The following is a 16,857-nucleotide window of genomic DNA, read 5'->3' on the forward strand; positions in this document are numbered from 1 at the left end:
GAGGAAATAGGAGCCAGGTGCACCTTCATCAATAAGACTGCCAGCCCCTGCTGCTTTAAGTAGAGTACATAGCCCAGCATAAAGGGAATTGAAGACTGCAGCGGAGGGGTGCTCTTCTGTGAGAACCAAATAGAGAACCTTTTCTACTTGGCCATATAAGTGGCATGAGTGGAGGGCTTTCTACTGCCAAGGAGAATCTCCCTAACCGAATCGGAGCACTGGAGCTCTAACGAGTTTAGCCATGAAGTTTCCATGCTGTGAGGTGGAGAGACTCCAGGTTGGGGTGCTGGAGGCAGCCGTGGTCCTGCGTGATGAGGTCCAGAATAATGGGCAAGGCCATGGGCATGTCCACTGAGAGGTGTAACAGAGTGGAAAACCAGTGTTGGCGGGGCCATGACGACTCTGAGAATCAGCGATACCTTGTCCTGCCGGATCTTGAGGAGGACCTTGCGGACGAGAGGGAAAGGCGGGAATGTATACCGCAGGCACCCCGTCCACGAGAGGAGAAAGGCGTCTGCGATCAAGCCGGGGTTGTGGTTCAGGAAGGAGCAGAACTGCTGGCACTTCCTGTTGCTCTGTGCTGTGAACAGGTCTACCTGGGGAGACCCCCCACCCACCTCTGGAAGATATTGATTATGATGTCTGGGCGGAGAGACCATTTGTGGCCATGAAAGGATCTGCTGAGGTGATCGGCCAGTTCATTTTGTGAGCCCAGCAGCTATGATGCCTCGAACTGTATTGAGTGGGTGATGCAAAAGTCTCTCAATCTGAGGGCTTCCTGGCACAGGGGAGAGGAGCGAGCACCACCCTATTTGTTTATATAGAACATCACTGTGGTGTTGTCTGTCAACACCGATACACATTTGCCCTGGAGATGGGCCTGAAATGTCTGGCAAGCTGGACACACCGCACACAGCTCCCTGACGATGTGTAGAGATAGTTCCGCCTAGGACCATAGATCTTGAGTCCTGAGGTCGCCCACATACACTCCACACCCCAGCACCAACGCATCTGTGACTAGTAACAGCGATGGCTGAGGTTTGGAGAAGAGTACTCCTGCACAAACTACTTATGGATTGAGCCACTAGTGGAGGGACTCGAGAACCCGAGGCGAGAGTGTGACCAGTCTGTATAGATTGTCCCGGTTCGGCCTGTAACTTGAGCCAGCCACAGGTGAAGGGGACAGAGCTGCAGTCTTGCATGCTGCACCACGTAAGGGCAAGCTGACATATGTCCGAGCAATTTTAGGCAATTTCGGGCCCTCATGGCGGGGAACTTCTGGAGACCTTCTATGATGGTGCTCATGGCCAGAAAACAAGACTTGGGCAGGAATGCCCTGGCCTGAGTGGAGTCCAAGAGTGCCTCAATGAATTCTATTCTCTGAGTGGGAGTTAAGGTCAACTTTGCCATGTTGAGGATGAGACAGAGTCTGAGGAACATCGCACGCATCAGGTTCACGTGTTCCTCCACCTGGGCTCGAGATGAGCCAGTCGTCTAAGTACAGGAAGACTTGTATCTGATGCTTTCGAAGAAGAGCTGCCACGACTGCCATGCACTTCAATACCTATGGGGCCGCTGATAGGTCGAAGGGGAGGACCATGAACTGGTAATGCGTGTTGCTGATCACAAATCGCAGAAACCTTCTGTGGAATAGGATTATGGAGACGTGGAAGTATGTGTCCTTCAAGTCAAGGGCAGCGTACCAATCCCCCGGATCCAGACAGGGAATGATGGAAGCCAGGGACACCATGCGGAACTTCAATTTCTTCATGAATCTGTTGAAGTTTCGTGGGTCTAAAATAGGCCTAAGCCCACCCTTGGCCTTGGGGATTAAGGAGTAATGGGAGTAGAATCCCCTGCCCCTGAACTCCAAAGGAACCTCCTCTACCACCCCGAGCTGTAGGAGCATTTGCACTTCCTAAACTTAGAAGTTGGTCGTGAGAAGGGTCCCTGAAAAGGGACAGGGAAGGTCGGTGGGAGGGAACAGAATTGGAGAGAATCCCAATTCTAAGGTGCTCAGGACCCACTGGTCTGAGGTTATTTGAGCCCAGGCACAGTAGAAAGGGGATAGATCATTCACAAAAGGAGGGGAAGGATCCAGGTAACGAACTGGTGTTCCCTCCTCGGGCACACCTTCAAAAGTTTGGCTTTGAGCTCAAAGGCTGCTTAGCCTGGCCCTGGCTGGAGGAGGACTGAGATGGGCACCTCCTATTACTTCTGCCCTGGTTCCTGCTATAGTCCTGTCTAAGAGGGGTAGAGTGGCGACCTAGAGCTTAAATGGCTTCCTTTTCTTCTCCAAGTGTGCAGCCCCAAAAACTTGAGGGTCACCCGTGAATCCTTAAGGTTATGAAGCCTTGAGTCTGTCTGTCTTCCACAGAGAGGCCAGAGCAGTTGAAGGGCAGATCCTGGATTGTATTTTGGACCTCATGCAGGAGCCTTGAGACCTGCAGCCAAGAGCTGTGCCTCAGGGTCATGGCCATAGTGTGGGTGGCCGAGTCTTGAGTCCAGGGCAGCCTGAAGAGAGGTCTTGGCAATCACCTTGCCCTTCTCCAGGACCGCCCCAAACTCGGAGCGAAGTCAGCTGGGAGCAATTCCTGGAACTTCGCCAGAGAACTCCAGGAATTATAAGCATCATGGCTCAGGACCACTTGCTGGTTCGCTATGCGAAGCTGGAGCCCCCCTGGTGGAGTAGACTTTCTGACCGAAGAGGTCCAGCTTCTTAGAATCCTTGGATTTGGACATAGGCCCCAGCTGTCCCTGCCACTCCTTGTGATTAGCCGCTCTACCACCAGGGTCCCCGCTGGGGGTGAGTAAAGAGATGTTCGTAACCCTTAAACGGCACAAAGTATTTATGCTCCACCCCCTCGGCAGGATGGAGGTGGGTGTATGCTACAGCGCCTTGGTGGTATTTTGTATAGTTTTAATGAGAGGCAAAGCCACCCTCGAGGACCCTTCAAGGGCCAGAATGTCCATCATTGGGTCCGTGTCCTCAGAGACCACCTCTGCCTGCATGTTTAGGTTCTGGGCCATCCTCCTGAGTAGGTCCTGATGGGCCCTGGTGTCCATAGGAGATAATGTGGTGGAGGTCCCTGCCACCGCCTCATCCGGGGAGGACGAGGATGACGCCCTTGGTGGTACTAAGTCTTCCTGACCCTCCAGCTCACAGAGATCCACTTGCATGGCAACCCCTTGAGTGGAGCAGATGACAGCTGCAGTACCCAGTGCCACAGCCACTATGGTGCCAGCGCCCGTGTCAGTATCCAGCCTTGACTGTTCATTGGTCTGGGCTTCCACATCCCGAGCACAGCGAGGCTCCCTGGTGACAGAGGAGGTCGATAGAAGCATCCGAGCCCCTGACACCATCAACAGGGACCTGGAACTGGGCCCGTGGGTTTGGTGGTTGGCCCATGGAGTCGAAAAGGGCCACTGAGTCGGCCCCTGCCAGTGCGGCAGCCTGGACATTATAAGCACCAGCTGCCCTTTGTCCTATCTTGGGCTGTTCCAGGAGCAGTACCGGCTCTGCCGGGATGTGTAGGAGTCCACCTCTGAGGAGAATTCTGAGCTGACCTGGGTGTTGCAGACCTAGATGGTGCCAGGGAATAGTGCCGCATCATAGGCTTGCCCCTATGACAGATGAGCGCTGGTGGCACTGTCTGTGCCGGAGCATGGGCCAGCAGGGCAGGAGACTGTGCCGTAATGACTATCAAGTCCCTTGCCACCTCAAAGGTGTCTGGCATGGAGGAAAGATCCAGTTCCTCCTCTAGCTCCTCCTGCACTGGGGAGTCCACCAGGACCAGACTCGACAGCCCTCCCCAAGAGGCCAGAGTCAACAGTACCAGCATAGACAGGCCCGAGGTTGGTCTGCTGTCTTAGTAGGGGAGTGGCCCCTGTCTGCGCTCTTCTTTTTGTGTGGCACTGAAGACTACGAGCAGTTCCTCATACTGGAGCTGGTTCTCAGTGCCGGGAATGGTGGTGCTGAGGTTCCTTAGATGAGTCTTTTCTCGGCGCCGTAGACTCCCACACCAAGGCTGGCATGCTACACGCCTGGGCCAGCTGAGGGCGAAGGGCTGACTTCATCAAAAGGAGTTTCAGCTGAAAGTCCCCGCTCCTTTTTGGTCCTGGGCTTAAAGCCCCTGCAAATTTTACTGTCGGAATGGTGTCCTTCTCCACTTGAGACAGGAGTCATGTGGGTTTCCCTTGGGCATGGGCTTGAGGTAAGACCTGCACGGCTTGAAGCCCTGAGACCGAGGCATGCCTCCGTCCTGGAGTTGCGGGGGGGGGGGGTGTAACCCTCAATATAAACTTAACTAACTATACTATTAACTAACTACAACTATGCAAACTTTTTACAGATAGAAGAGCGCCCACTAGGGAATCACTTGTGAATGCAAGAGAGGAGCTGCTCCAATGACCATCGCTGGTGGTAAGGAACTGAAGAGGTAGCGGGTCAGCAGGGACCTATATACACCACCATGAAGGCGCCACTCCAGGGGGCTCCACAGTCGATCTGACGGGTACCACTAGGAAAAAACTTCTGACGATCGTGCACGTGGCGTGCGCACACCTACTTGGAATTGACATGAGCAATCACTCAAAGAATTTAAGTTATCCAAATTTGTTCCCTCTCCAGACCTCCTTGTTTGATTGCATGTGCCATGTTGCGCTGAACCAGGACCTATTAATGATACACATTTAATATGCTGGTCAAATGCCAAGTAAAAATAGCAAAACATTATTATGCTTTCCTCAGTCTTAGTTCTATAAGCCTGGTGCTCAAAACACAAAAGTTCTGAAGACGTGGAGAAATAAGTATCCCTGTGGAGATAAATTCTGATAACTCTATTTGCTAATACAATACGCAGCTGCACTGTTCTCTGTTAACAATTGAATGTGACCCATGAAGCCATAGCAGAAGAGATTTTTAGAATCCACCTCCATTCTAGAAAATGTATCCGGAGCTTAGTCTCTCACAAACGGTCATCTTCTGCAATGTGTCCAAAGACATGAAACTTCCTTCTAACTATTCTGTGACGTTCCACCAATGGAGAGTCCTGAGGATTTAAAGAATATTCAGCAGAGCTCCTATATGATCCACATTTGGAGTGTATTTTGCTTCCACTACCACTGGATATCTGCGAGCTCCTGGCACCAATGAATGACCTACATCAGCAGGTTCCTTAAGAGATCTGGCTCTATATCAAAAAGGTTCACGTCAGAGCTGATGTTATTGGCGTCAGAGACTTCAGTACTCATAGAAGTCATGGACCCTGATCTGTTTTGAACTGACGTTATTGTGGAATTTATTCCTCATTTTCCTGGCTTTGAGTCTCGAAGAGGTCTACTCTATTTCTTCACAGGACAGCTGATTCAACATCAGAGTCAGGACTTGAGCTTTTAAAGCCTCTTTGATGAGGATGGCATAAAACCTCTGCTGCTTACTGGTGCAGACTTGAGATTTGAAGGCCCTGTACACAGTGGAGCAGTTTGGGGAACAGGCTTATTGCAAGCAGAACAAACAGCAAATGCATGTGTCTGCCTCAAGGAACCACGAGGGAAATAACATACACTGCTTAAATCCACCTTTCTTATCAGAATCCTTGGAAGTGTGAGCAGCTGGGATCAAAAAATCAGAGAATTCTAAGTCCAAAATAAAATGTGCAAGGCAACAACCATTTTACCCAATGTAATAAGTTAAAGTTTGGAATGAAAACAACAGAAGCCAATCGTTCATTCAAAGCAAAGAGAGAAGGCACTATATCTTCAGCTGACGGCATAAGTAAAGGAATTGAGAGGGCTGGGTCTGCATAGCCTTTTGCAGTCCATGCGGTGAACATTTGCTGCTATGAGAGGACACTGATGTAGCCTTAAAGAAACTAACTGATCTGCAGAAAGGTCCCAAAGTTCAGCCACAGATCTCAAGTAGAAATAGGCTGAGGCCACCTCAAAGAACCTTAACTTTATTTCTCTATTCTGAGTTTGTTACTGACCATAATGCTACATTAACATACTTTGCATTTAAAATTACTTCGTTCTATTTATACAGTAAAGCCTGTCTTAAGTAAATATCTAAGGGATCAGCAAAGATTTGTTCAAGGGATGTTTTGAAGTGGTCTAATAATGTTGCCTGTTAGTGATCTTTAGCAGAGAGTTCACTGTTTAGGTAGAATACATGATACTGTAGTATATGTTTTATTCTCACAAGTTAGTGATGATTACATTATTCACAAGTGGTCATTACACTCATAAGTAGCACCTCAAAGACCTTGAAAGGGAAGGTGATGGAATCTGGTTATACTGTGGCATAAAACAGGCAAGCCCATTAAGGCAAAGTGCCTGATGTAATCGAGAACGTCTGATACACTAGAATCAAAAATCCAAACTAGGAACCCAGGAACAGGTATAAAGCAGCCAACATTAAGGGCACAGCTACACTAAGAGTTTACAGCAGCTGCACCTCTGTAAGCTCTCTAATGGAGGTGCTCTAAGCCAGGGGTCTCAAACTCAAATGACCACGAGGGCCACCTGACTCATACATTGGCCCGAGGGCTGCCCCGGCCCCGCCCCACTCCACCCCTTCTGTGAGGCCCCGCCCCTTCCCTGCCGCCATTCCAACCCTTTCCCTGAAATACACAAAAATTCACGGCCCGTGACGTGTCCATGACTTTTACTGTAAATACCCCTGACTAAATCTTAAAGGGGCTGCTGATGGAGAGTGGTCGTCCCAGGGGGTTGCTGCTGGCGGGGCTGGGGCCAGCTGCTGGGGGCTGCCGACAGTGGCTGCAGTGGGGACCACTGCCAGGGGCCACCAGGGAAGCGGCTACTCCAGCCACCCGGGGACCGCTGCTAGCAACTGCACCAGCCGCCTGGGGACTGCTGCCACGGGACGCCTGGGAAAGCGACTACTCTGGCCGCCCGGGGACTGCTGCCACAGGACGCCTGGGAAAGCAACTACTCTGGCAGCTGCACTGGCCATCTGGGGAACGCTGCTCAAGCTGGCGCCAGGGCCACTCCAGCAGTGGCTGGATGTGGGGCTGCGCTGGTGTGGCTGTCCCCAGGGCCACCTGAGCAGCTGCTTTGGGGGGCCCTGGGGTCAGCCACACTGGCTCCCACAGAGGTCGTGGAAAGTCATGGAATCCGTGACTTCTGTGACAAACATGGAGCCCTAACAATGAATTCTTACTGAATGAATATATCACAAAATTCCTTATATACTAAATTCAGTTGCACAGTACTTTACACCAGGGGTGATTAGCACAACTTTTATTCTGTCTGATGTTTTCAGATTCAGTGTTACTAATCCCATTAGAATTCACAGTGAGTTCCTCCCTGCCCCCCTATTTACCTGTAGTAATTGCTGATCTGAAGGACTGCTTTATATAGTTACAATTTGTAAAGTTAAAAATAAGTAGAATGCACTGCTGACCTTGAATAACAATATCCTCAGTTAACATGGAGAGGTTTGCAGCCTTATATTCTCCTGGGAAAATAACCACACTATCGCCACTGTAACAGCTATCCAAAGCCATGTTTAAATTATCATGTTGTTGAAGCACTGTGTCAACAGAAAAATCCTTAACCTGTACAGGAAAGAGGGAGCAGCAACTATCAAGGTAAGACAAAACACACACAAACACCATGAAACTTTTGAATTAACAGCCAATCTTTTGAAATCTGCTACGCTGTTGTTTCTTACATTGTCATTTACCTTTGCTCATTTCAAACAGCAAGATTGCATGTTGGCTGTGGAGTCACACATTCCTGCCCATCCCAGGCCCCTGTGGAACATTCTCGAGCTTGCCTGGCTGCAGAGAGCAGCTTAAAGGGACTGACAAAAATGAATCTGCTCCTTTCCTCCCAGCTGCCATCTTTTCCATAGCTGAGCTTTTTTCTCTGTAAGACCCTGTCTGATCTCCAGCCCCGTCCTGCTCCTTCCCCCTTAACTTGGGGATTAGTTGCTCAAAACAGAGTAGCCTGTAAGTTTGGAGTCATTTGGCTAAACTGTGGCAGCTGATCCCCCACCAGTAGCTCCCCTTCCATGTTCTGTTGCAAGGAGAAAATCTTCAGCCCATGTAGAGACCAAGGAAGAATGCGCCTGGTCCCAGGTACATGAGGGGAGACTCGCCATTGCTGCTCCCCCTTGGCCCAAAACTCTTCATTGGAGGTAGGAGGTGCTCAGAATGGAGTATTGGGAAGGGGAAACTCAACCCTCATGTGAAAGGTACCAGGTAGATGGTCTCTGACAGATCGAGAGGAGGGGGAAGAGATATTAGGGAGTGAATGTGATATGGTTCAGTGCCCAAGAGTGTGTATGATAACGCAAGAAAAAGAGATGGATGCATATATGTCATAGGGTGGCTGGCCCTTTTAAGGGGAGTCAGGGCCAATCTACCTATGACAGATTCTTTAAGGAAAGCAAGGCCATCTGGCAGCTAACTAGCTAACATATACCTGGGCCTGATAAAAGGCTCAGTTGGAGGGAAGTGCTCCCAAAGACTCTAGCACAGTGGTGGGCAGCCCGCGGGCCACATGCAGCCCACCAGGGTAATCCACTGCCAGGCTGTAAGACAGTTTGTTTACATTCATGGCCGCCCACAGCTCCCAGTGGCCACAGTTTGCCGTTCCCAGCCAATGGGAGCTGCGGGAAGTGGCAGCCAGCATGTCCCTGTGGCCCGTGCCACTTCCAGCAGCTCCCATTGGCTGGGAACGGCGAACTGTGGACACTGGAAGCTGCAAGTTGCCATGCAAATGTAAACACTGTCTGGCAACCTGCCAGCAGATTATCCTGACGGGCCGCATACAGTCCACAGGCTGCAGGTAGCCCACCACTGCTCTAACAGGAGGATAACTATGGCCTGTTCACCTCCAAGCTGACGCGTGAAAGGAATGACTAAAAAAGGGCCAGGTAGCCTGAAGCTTAATCCTGCTCCAAGAGGAGAGCTGTGGATGTACTCCTCATCTGAGAAGCATGAGTTTGTTTTGCATGATAACCCAGCTCTGGGATGGGTGCTAGGAACTCCTGAACTTGGAAGAGCATTAGCCCCAAGGCCAGAAGAGGGGTTGGAGTTGAGGGGCTTAATGAGATGCGGCTTTTTATACTCTGTAAAAGGAGTTAATAAAACATCACAAAGAGCGTATCTTGTTCTCAGTTCCCAAGTCTGAGTAAATCATTGCATGACCTCAACAGAATAAGGGGGTGGCAGGACTGCAAGGCCACATCATGCCCCAAGTGGGCATGCTTAATGGCATCATACTGTTACAGTATATTATTGGCATAAGAGAATAAAAAAGTAAATGATGAAGAGAGGAGGAGAGAAAGATAAGGTGAGGAAGTGCACAGGAAAAAATTAAGGGGAGGGATTAGTAGAAGGAACAATTCATAATTAGGGCCCTATCAAATTCATGGTCCATTTTGGTCCATTTCATGATGATAGGATTTTAAAAATTGCAAATTTAATGATTTCAGTGATTTAAATCTGAAATTTCATGGTGTTGTAATTGTAAGGGTCCTGACCCCAAAAAAGGAGTTATGGAGTGGTTGCAAGTTTAATGTAGGGGAGGTTGCGGTATTGCTACCCTTATTTCTGCGCTGCTGCTGGTGGCGGTGCTGCCTTCAGAGCTGGGCAGCTGGAAAGTGGTGGCTGCTGTCTGGGAGCCCAGCTCTGAAGGCAGCACTGCTGCCAGTAGCAGTGCAGAAGTAAGGATAGCATGGTATGGTATTGCCACCCTTACTTCTGGCCTGCTGAGCTGGGCCCCCAGTCAGCTCTGAAGACAGCAGTGTAGAAGTAAGGGTGGTATGGTATGGTATTACCATCCTTATTTTAAGGGGCTCACGGTATTGCCACCCTTACTACTGCACTGCTGCTAGCAGGGTGCTGCCTTCAGAGCTGAGTGCCTAGCCAGCAGCTGCTGCTCTCTGGCCACACAACTCTGAAGGCAGTGCAGAAGTAAGAGTGGCAATACCGTGAGCCCCTTAAAATAACCTTGTGACCCCCTTGCACTCCCTTTTGAGCCAGGACCCCCAACTTGAGAGATGCTGGTCTCCCCCCAGGAAATCTGTATAGTATAGAGTAAAAGCACACAGAAGACCAGATTTCACAGTTCGTGATGCGTTTTTCATGGCCATGAATTTGGTTGGGTCCTATTCATAATACAAAAAAAAAAAAAAAGGAAAAACAAGATTAAAAGCAAAAGAAACAAAATCATGTGAAGGGAAAAGGTAGAGAGATGGAAGAATCTGCTCAAGACACGCCAGTTCTTCTTCGAGTGCTTGTTCATGTCAATTCCCATCAGGTGTGTACACATTGGCTGGAAGATTTTTCCCTTAGCAGCATCTGTTGGGTCCGCCTAGGCGCGCCCTGGAGTTGCACCCTCATGGCACCTAATATATAGCCCTGCTGACCCGCCACCCCTTCAGTTCCTTCTTACCGCCAGTGACAGTGGCTGGAACTTCCCTTGGCTCTTGCTCAGCAAGTTTTCTTCACTATTCTGTTATATATAGTTAGTTCTTAGTGCTGTTTGAGTTAATAGTTTAATATAATATAGTGTTAGTTGGGGGTTTTCCACCCCCACTCCGGCCTCAGCGCTGTGGTATGCCATGGTCCCTGGGTTTCAAGAACTGCGTGGCCTGTGCCAAGCGCATGCCAAAAAATGACCCATACTCGTCGTGTCTACGGTGCCTGGGGGAGACCCATCGGAAGATCGTTCTGCGAGTTCCATCAGAGAACACTTAAGGAAAGGGAACAGTGGCTCAAGGTGATCCTCATGGAGGCAGCCCTATGCCCACTCTGACCTGGGCTCGAGGGACCCGACCCCTGCAGCAGCGTCCTCAACGTGAAGTGCCCAAGCGTCGTCAGCAAGTTCAGTGCTGAGGAAGGACTCTTCCAGAGACACTCAGCACCACCACGGATCCTCACGGGGCCAGCCTGACAGTAGGCACCGCTCCCTCTCACCAGTGCCTCAAAAAAAAGAAAAAGCCGGACGACCATTCTCCTCTGGCTAAGCCACAAGACGTGCGACCCCAAGCAGGCCACTCCTCGGCATCTCCTTCCAGGGCCGTGTCGAGTCGAGTCCGGCCCCACCTCGATCACCGGCACCTATGCAGCAGCTGCAGCTCCCATCCATTCTGGAAGCGTGCCAGGCTGCTCAGGACCTCCTCCACCTGACGGCACCATTCTCGCTTGCCAGGGAGGAACCCTCAGCGCAGACGGAGCCACGTCCTCTGGTGCACTCTAAAGTGAAGCTGGCTATGATGTCTAGATGCTCCCCTTCGCGTCGACCCATTCCGACAGAGAACTTATTCACTCCCCGAGCTCTCGACATTTGAGGCATCGAGGATTGGCTCCTCCATGGTCTTCAGTGTCTGAGACCTCGGAGTCAGAATCCGACTCCTATTGCTTGGGTAGGAGAAAAAGTCTTAGAGCGAGGTCGGGTAGGGACAGAAGAGAGCCTCAGGCGTGGCCTCTGCAGTGGCAGAATCCACCTCAGTGGCCCTTCTGGAGCCCCTGAGCTTTTCACCACAGCCAGGGAGGAACCCAGGACAGACGCTCAGCAACATCTTCCATGGCCTCCGCCACTTTCATACCACCTTCCACTGCGCATCTGCCCTTGGCGCCTCCAGCTCCGTCGTGGACTCCGGCCCCATGCTCAGCTCCGACTTCGGCACCACCCTTCATGGCATCGATGCACCCGTCTCCCACACCTGCACCACTGTCAACGCCTACCTCGATGCAGGCACCTATGGCCCCGGTACCAATGTCGGCACCGAGCCCCCCGACACCAGCGGCTCCTGTGAGCGTGCCAACGCAGCTCCCTCCAGTGAGACTGATGCACACGCCAATGCCTCTTCTGATGCTTATGGTCCCGGCACCACTTCCTCCAATGCTGCCCCGGGAGTCACGTGACCCCTCCTGGGCAGATGGGGAGGGAGCTTCCACTACCAACACACGCTTCCTCCTCCTCGTCGCCGGATGAAGCATTGGCGGGGATGGTCATAGCTCCTGCATTGGAGGACAACAGAGTTCTGCAGCAATTGCTCCGTAGGGCTGCCCAGGGTCTGGGTATCAAGGCTGAGGAAGTGGTAGAGGCAGATCCCGTGGTGGACATCCTAGCACCCTCGCGACCTTCACATGTAGCCTTGCCCCTCATAAAGACGGTTGTGGACACCACTAAGACCCTGTAGCAGACGCCGGCATCTTTGCTACCTACTGCCAAACGCAATGAATGGTGGTATTTCGTGCCTTCCAGAGGATTCAAGCATTTATACTCCCACCTGCCTCCGGACTCGCTGGTGGTTGATGCGGCTAACCAGTGGGAGAGACAGAGTTTCCAAGATCTTTCCCCAAAGAATAGGGACGCTACACACCTTGACCTTGTGGGTACGAAGGTCTACTCGACTGGTGGTTTGCAGCTTCGTATTGCTAACCAACAGGCCACTGTGAGCAGGTACTCTAAAAATACCTGTGCAGCGATGGTGAAGCTTACCCTACAAGGTCCAGCAAACCATTCAGGACCTCCATTCAAACGGCTCCACAGCCTAAAAGATTCCCGAACCACCCTCAGATCTTTGGGCTTACACACTCCCGCCACACAGCGGAGACACTTCCGCCAGCAACCTCCTCAAAGGTTCCAGCAGCAGAACTGCCAGGACAGCTCTTGGAGGAGAACAGGAGCGGCAGGAGGAGGCAACACTCCTCCACTAATCAAGGCTCTGGATAGTCCAAACCACCCTCTGGCCCTAAACCGGCCTTCTGAAGATGCGATCGAGGATGGCATTCCAGACCAGAGACTGGATCTACCCCACCTTACCTTCTCCTCCCGACTATCCCCTTTCTACCGTGCCTGGTCCCATATCACGTCGGATTGCTGGGTACTCTGCACAGTAGAGAGGGGATACTCCATCCAGTTCTGTGCCCTCCCACCCCCCTTCCCCGTCCCTCTTCAGGGACCCTTCTCATGAGCAACTTCTCGTTCAGGAGGTGCAGTTGTTCCTAGTGCTAAGGGCGGTGGAGGAGGTTCCACTGGAACACAGGGACGACGGCTTCTATTCCCGCCATTTCTTAATATCGAATGCCAAAGGCGGCTTCAGGCCTATCCTGGACCTGCACGACCTCAACAAGTTTGTGAGGAAACTCAGGTTCCGCATGGTCTCCCTGGCCTCCATCATCCCTTCACTGGATCCAGCAGACTGGTATGACATCCTCGACTTGAAGGATGCGTATTTTCACATAATCACTCAAACCACAGAAAGTTCCTCAGGTTTGTGGTCAATGGTCCCCATTACCAATTTACTGTCCTCCTGTTCGGCCTGTCAGCAGCACCTCGAGTATTCACCAAGTGCACGGTAGTCATCACCGCCTTTCTGTGAAGACATCAGGGACAGGTGTTTCTGTACTTTGATGACTGGCTGATCAAAGGCCGCTCCAGGGCACAGGTGGAAGCTCAGGTAACCTTTATTAGAGCCACCTTCGAGAATCTGGGCCTGCTCCTGAATGAAGCCAAATTGACTTTGTCCCCAGTCCAGAGGATAGAATTCATAGGGGCAGTACTGGACTCAACTCAAGCCAGAACATGCCTCCCGCAGGCGAGATTTCAGGCCCTCAACAGCATGATCCAGGGACTCATGCAGTTCCCCACCACCACGTGAGGAATTGCCTGAAGCTTCTCGGGCACATGGCAGCCTGTTAGTACATAGTACAACATGCCAGACTTAGGCTTCAGCCGTGGTTTGCATCAGTGTACAGACCTCCTAGGGACAGCTCAGACAGGATCGTAACCCTTCCTCACTCTATCCTTGACTCGCTCCGGTGGTGGACGGATGTTCAGCAGGTGTTCTCGGGAGTTCCCTTTGCTGTCCCACAGCCATCCCTGGTGCTGGTGATTTGACGTGTCACATTTGGGATGGGGAGCTCATCTGGGGGACCACAGGATTTAAGGCCTCTAGTCGCAAACAGATCTCCTCCTTCATATCAATGTCAGAGAGCTCAGAGCAATGACCCTAACGTGTCAGTCATTCCGCCCATATTTAACAGGTCGATGTGTTATTGGTCATGATGGACAATACAACTGCAATGTTCTATATCAACAAACGGGGGGGTGCACGCTCCTCTCCCCTGTGCCAGGAAGCGCTCAGGCTATGGGACTTTTGTGTAGAACATTCAGTCGACCTACAAGCATCATACCTTCCTGGGGTCCAGAATGAGCTGGCAGACCACCTCAGCAGTTCCACAGTCACGAACGGTCCCTTCACCCAGACGTCACATGTTTGGGCTTCTAGAGGTGGGGTTGTCCCCTGATCGACCTCTTCGCGACGTAACAGGAAGCGTCAGCAGTTCTGCTCCCTCCAGAATCACAGTCCGAGTTCCACAGCAGACACGTTTATCCTCCATTGGGGGGTGGCTCTTCTACATGCCTTCCCACCCATACCACTCATCTACGAGGTCCTGCTCAAGATCCATAGAGACCGGGCTCGGGTTATTCTCGTATCACTGGCCTAGCCCTGTCAGCACTGGTACGCGTCTCTCCTAGACATGTCTGTGGGAGCCCCGATTACTTTGTCGCTTTTCCCGGACCTTCTCACACAGAATCTCGGGCGTCTCCAAGACCCAAACCTGTAGTTGCTCCACCTCACAGCATGGAGGCTCCATGACTGAATCCATTTGAGCTTTCCTGTTCAGAACAGGTCAGACAGGTCCTTCTCAGCAGTAGGAAACCCTCCACTAGGCCCACGTACCTGGCCAAGTGGAAGATTTTTTCAATCTGGTCAGCACAGCGCAACTTGCCCCCAGCGCTAGCCTCAGTGCGCCATATTTTGGACTATTTTCTACACTTGAAGCAGGAAGGTCTCTCCTTGTCTTCTATAAGAGTGCACCTAGCTGCCATATGGGGGTACAGGGCCATTCAATTTTTGCTAACCCCATGGTCAGCCACTTCCTGAAGGGCCTCGACAGGCTGTACCCCCACGTCCACCAACCGGTTCCTCCCTGGGACCTCAACTTGATCCGCTCTAGGCTCACTGGGCACCCCTTTGAGCCTTTATCAATATGCTTCCTGCTTTAACTTTCCTACAAGGTCGCATTCCTGGTGGCGATAACCTCAGCCCAGAGTGTGTCTGAGCTCAGGGTCCTAACATCGGAGCCGCCCTACACCATATTTTTTAAGGACAAGGATGCGCTCAGACTCCATCCGGCCTTCCTCCCAAAGGTTGTGTCGCAGTTCCACATCAACCAGGACATTTTCCTCCCAGTTTTCTACCGTGAGCCTCATTCGAGCAGCAGGGAGCAGAGGCACCACACTCTGGAAGTCCGCAAGGTGCTAGCTTTTTCCAGTGAGAGGACAAAACCATTCAGGAAGTCGGTACAGCTCTATGTGGCAGTAGCAGACAGGATGAAGGGTCAGCTGATTTTGGCACAGCGCATTTCATCATGGATTGTGGCTTGCATTACTGAATGCTACAATCTAGCAGGGATTCCTGTGCCCCCAATAACGGTGCACTCCACAAGGATGCAAGCTTCATCAACAGCGTTCCTGGCTCAAGTCCCCATCCAGGAAATCTGCAGGGTGGCAACGTGGTCATCCATACGCACTTTCACCACGCACTATGCAATTACTAGGCAGGCCAAAGATGATGTGGCCTTTGGTAGAGCAGGATTCCAATCAGTGGACAGGTCTGACCCCACCTCCTAGATTTGTCTTGGGAGTCACCTGATTGGAATCAACATGAACAAGCACTGAAAGAAGAAAAAACGATTACTCACCTTTCATAACTGTTCTTTGAGATGTGTTGTTCATGTCTATTCCAATACCCACCCTCTTTTCCCCTCTTGCTGGCAAGAAGGAACTGAAGGGGTGGCGGGTCGGCAGGGTTTTATATATTAGGCGCCATGAGGACGCGACTCCACGGGGCGCCCAGGCCGACCCGATGGAGACTGTTAAGGGAAAAATCTTCCAGCCAACGTGCACGTGCGTGAGCACACACCTGATTGGAATAGACATGAACAACACATCTCGAAGAACAACAGTTACGAAAGGTGAGTAACAGTTTTTTATTCAAATTAATGTGGCAGTTTAATGCTGAAGTGTTATAACAAATAACCCCGACAAAAACACTTTTAAAAAATGAAGAGATGTAGTGAACTGAGGGAGGAGGGTTAGAGGCACATGCATTGAAACTTGTTTAGGGCAGCTAATTGACTATGGTCACCTGCCAGCACCACCCATCCTTTAGCATTACTAGTTTGGCCACAAGTAGTGCTATTTCATTTGTTCTTTCCCATTACTGTACATTCGTTAAGGCCAGAGACTGCACTTTCTAATGTTTGTACAGTACCAAGCACAATGGGGTCTCCATTTAAATAATTTGGTCACTAAATACTAATTTTCCATTTAACTCCTGTTTTTGGCATTGGTAGAACACTGCCCAATTCAACAATTTTCAGAAGTGAATCCAGTTCGTGGTTCCTGACCTAAATGCCATACATCATTCTTATAATAATGCTAATAAAGCAGTACATCAGCTGAGATCGGCCTCTTTGGGATTGAAAAACCAGATGCCATTTAATCTTTTTAGAATGAGATGGATTAAGACAGAATGATGTCTCAATTCAGATAAGAAAAAGTCACTTCAGGAAGAAGAGAGGTCCATGATGCCACTAGGTCCCTGTAGAATATTATTAATACAAAGCAGATGTGGCAGCCACAGGTCTTGAATCCTCCAGGGTGAAGATTAATTTTCAGATGGAGATGGGAAACTTGAAAGGAGGTAGAAGCTTCCCCAGTTTTAGTAAATCTAGAAAATGTGACAGGTTTCAGAGTAACAGCCGTGTTAGTCTGTATTCGCAAAAAGAAAAGGAGTACTTGTGG

General features: G+C 50.8%; 1 protein-coding gene across 2 annotated transcripts in view; it reads right to left on the reverse strand.

Annotated features, from left to right (window-relative positions):
• The window catches only part of SHCBP1L (SHC binding and spindle associated 1 like), a 67,330-nt gene that overhangs the window by 8,460 nt on the left and 42,013 nt on the right, over window positions 1–16,857 (reverse strand). For both annotated transcript variants that reach the window (XM_084637053.1, XM_084637054.1), the window contains exon 7: window positions 7,424–7,577. In XM_084637053.1, coding sequence (XP_084493179.1) covers window positions 7,424–7,577 — 154 coding nt within the window. The remainder of the gene's footprint in view (window positions 1–7,423; window positions 7,578–16,857) is intronic.

The sequence above is a fragment of the Lepidochelys olivacea genome (genome assembly GCF_965140295.1).
Source record: "Lepidochelys olivacea isolate rLepOli2 genome assembly, chromosome: 8".
Classification (NCBI taxonomy): domain Eukaryota; kingdom Metazoa; phylum Chordata; order Testudines; family Cheloniidae; genus Lepidochelys; species Lepidochelys olivacea.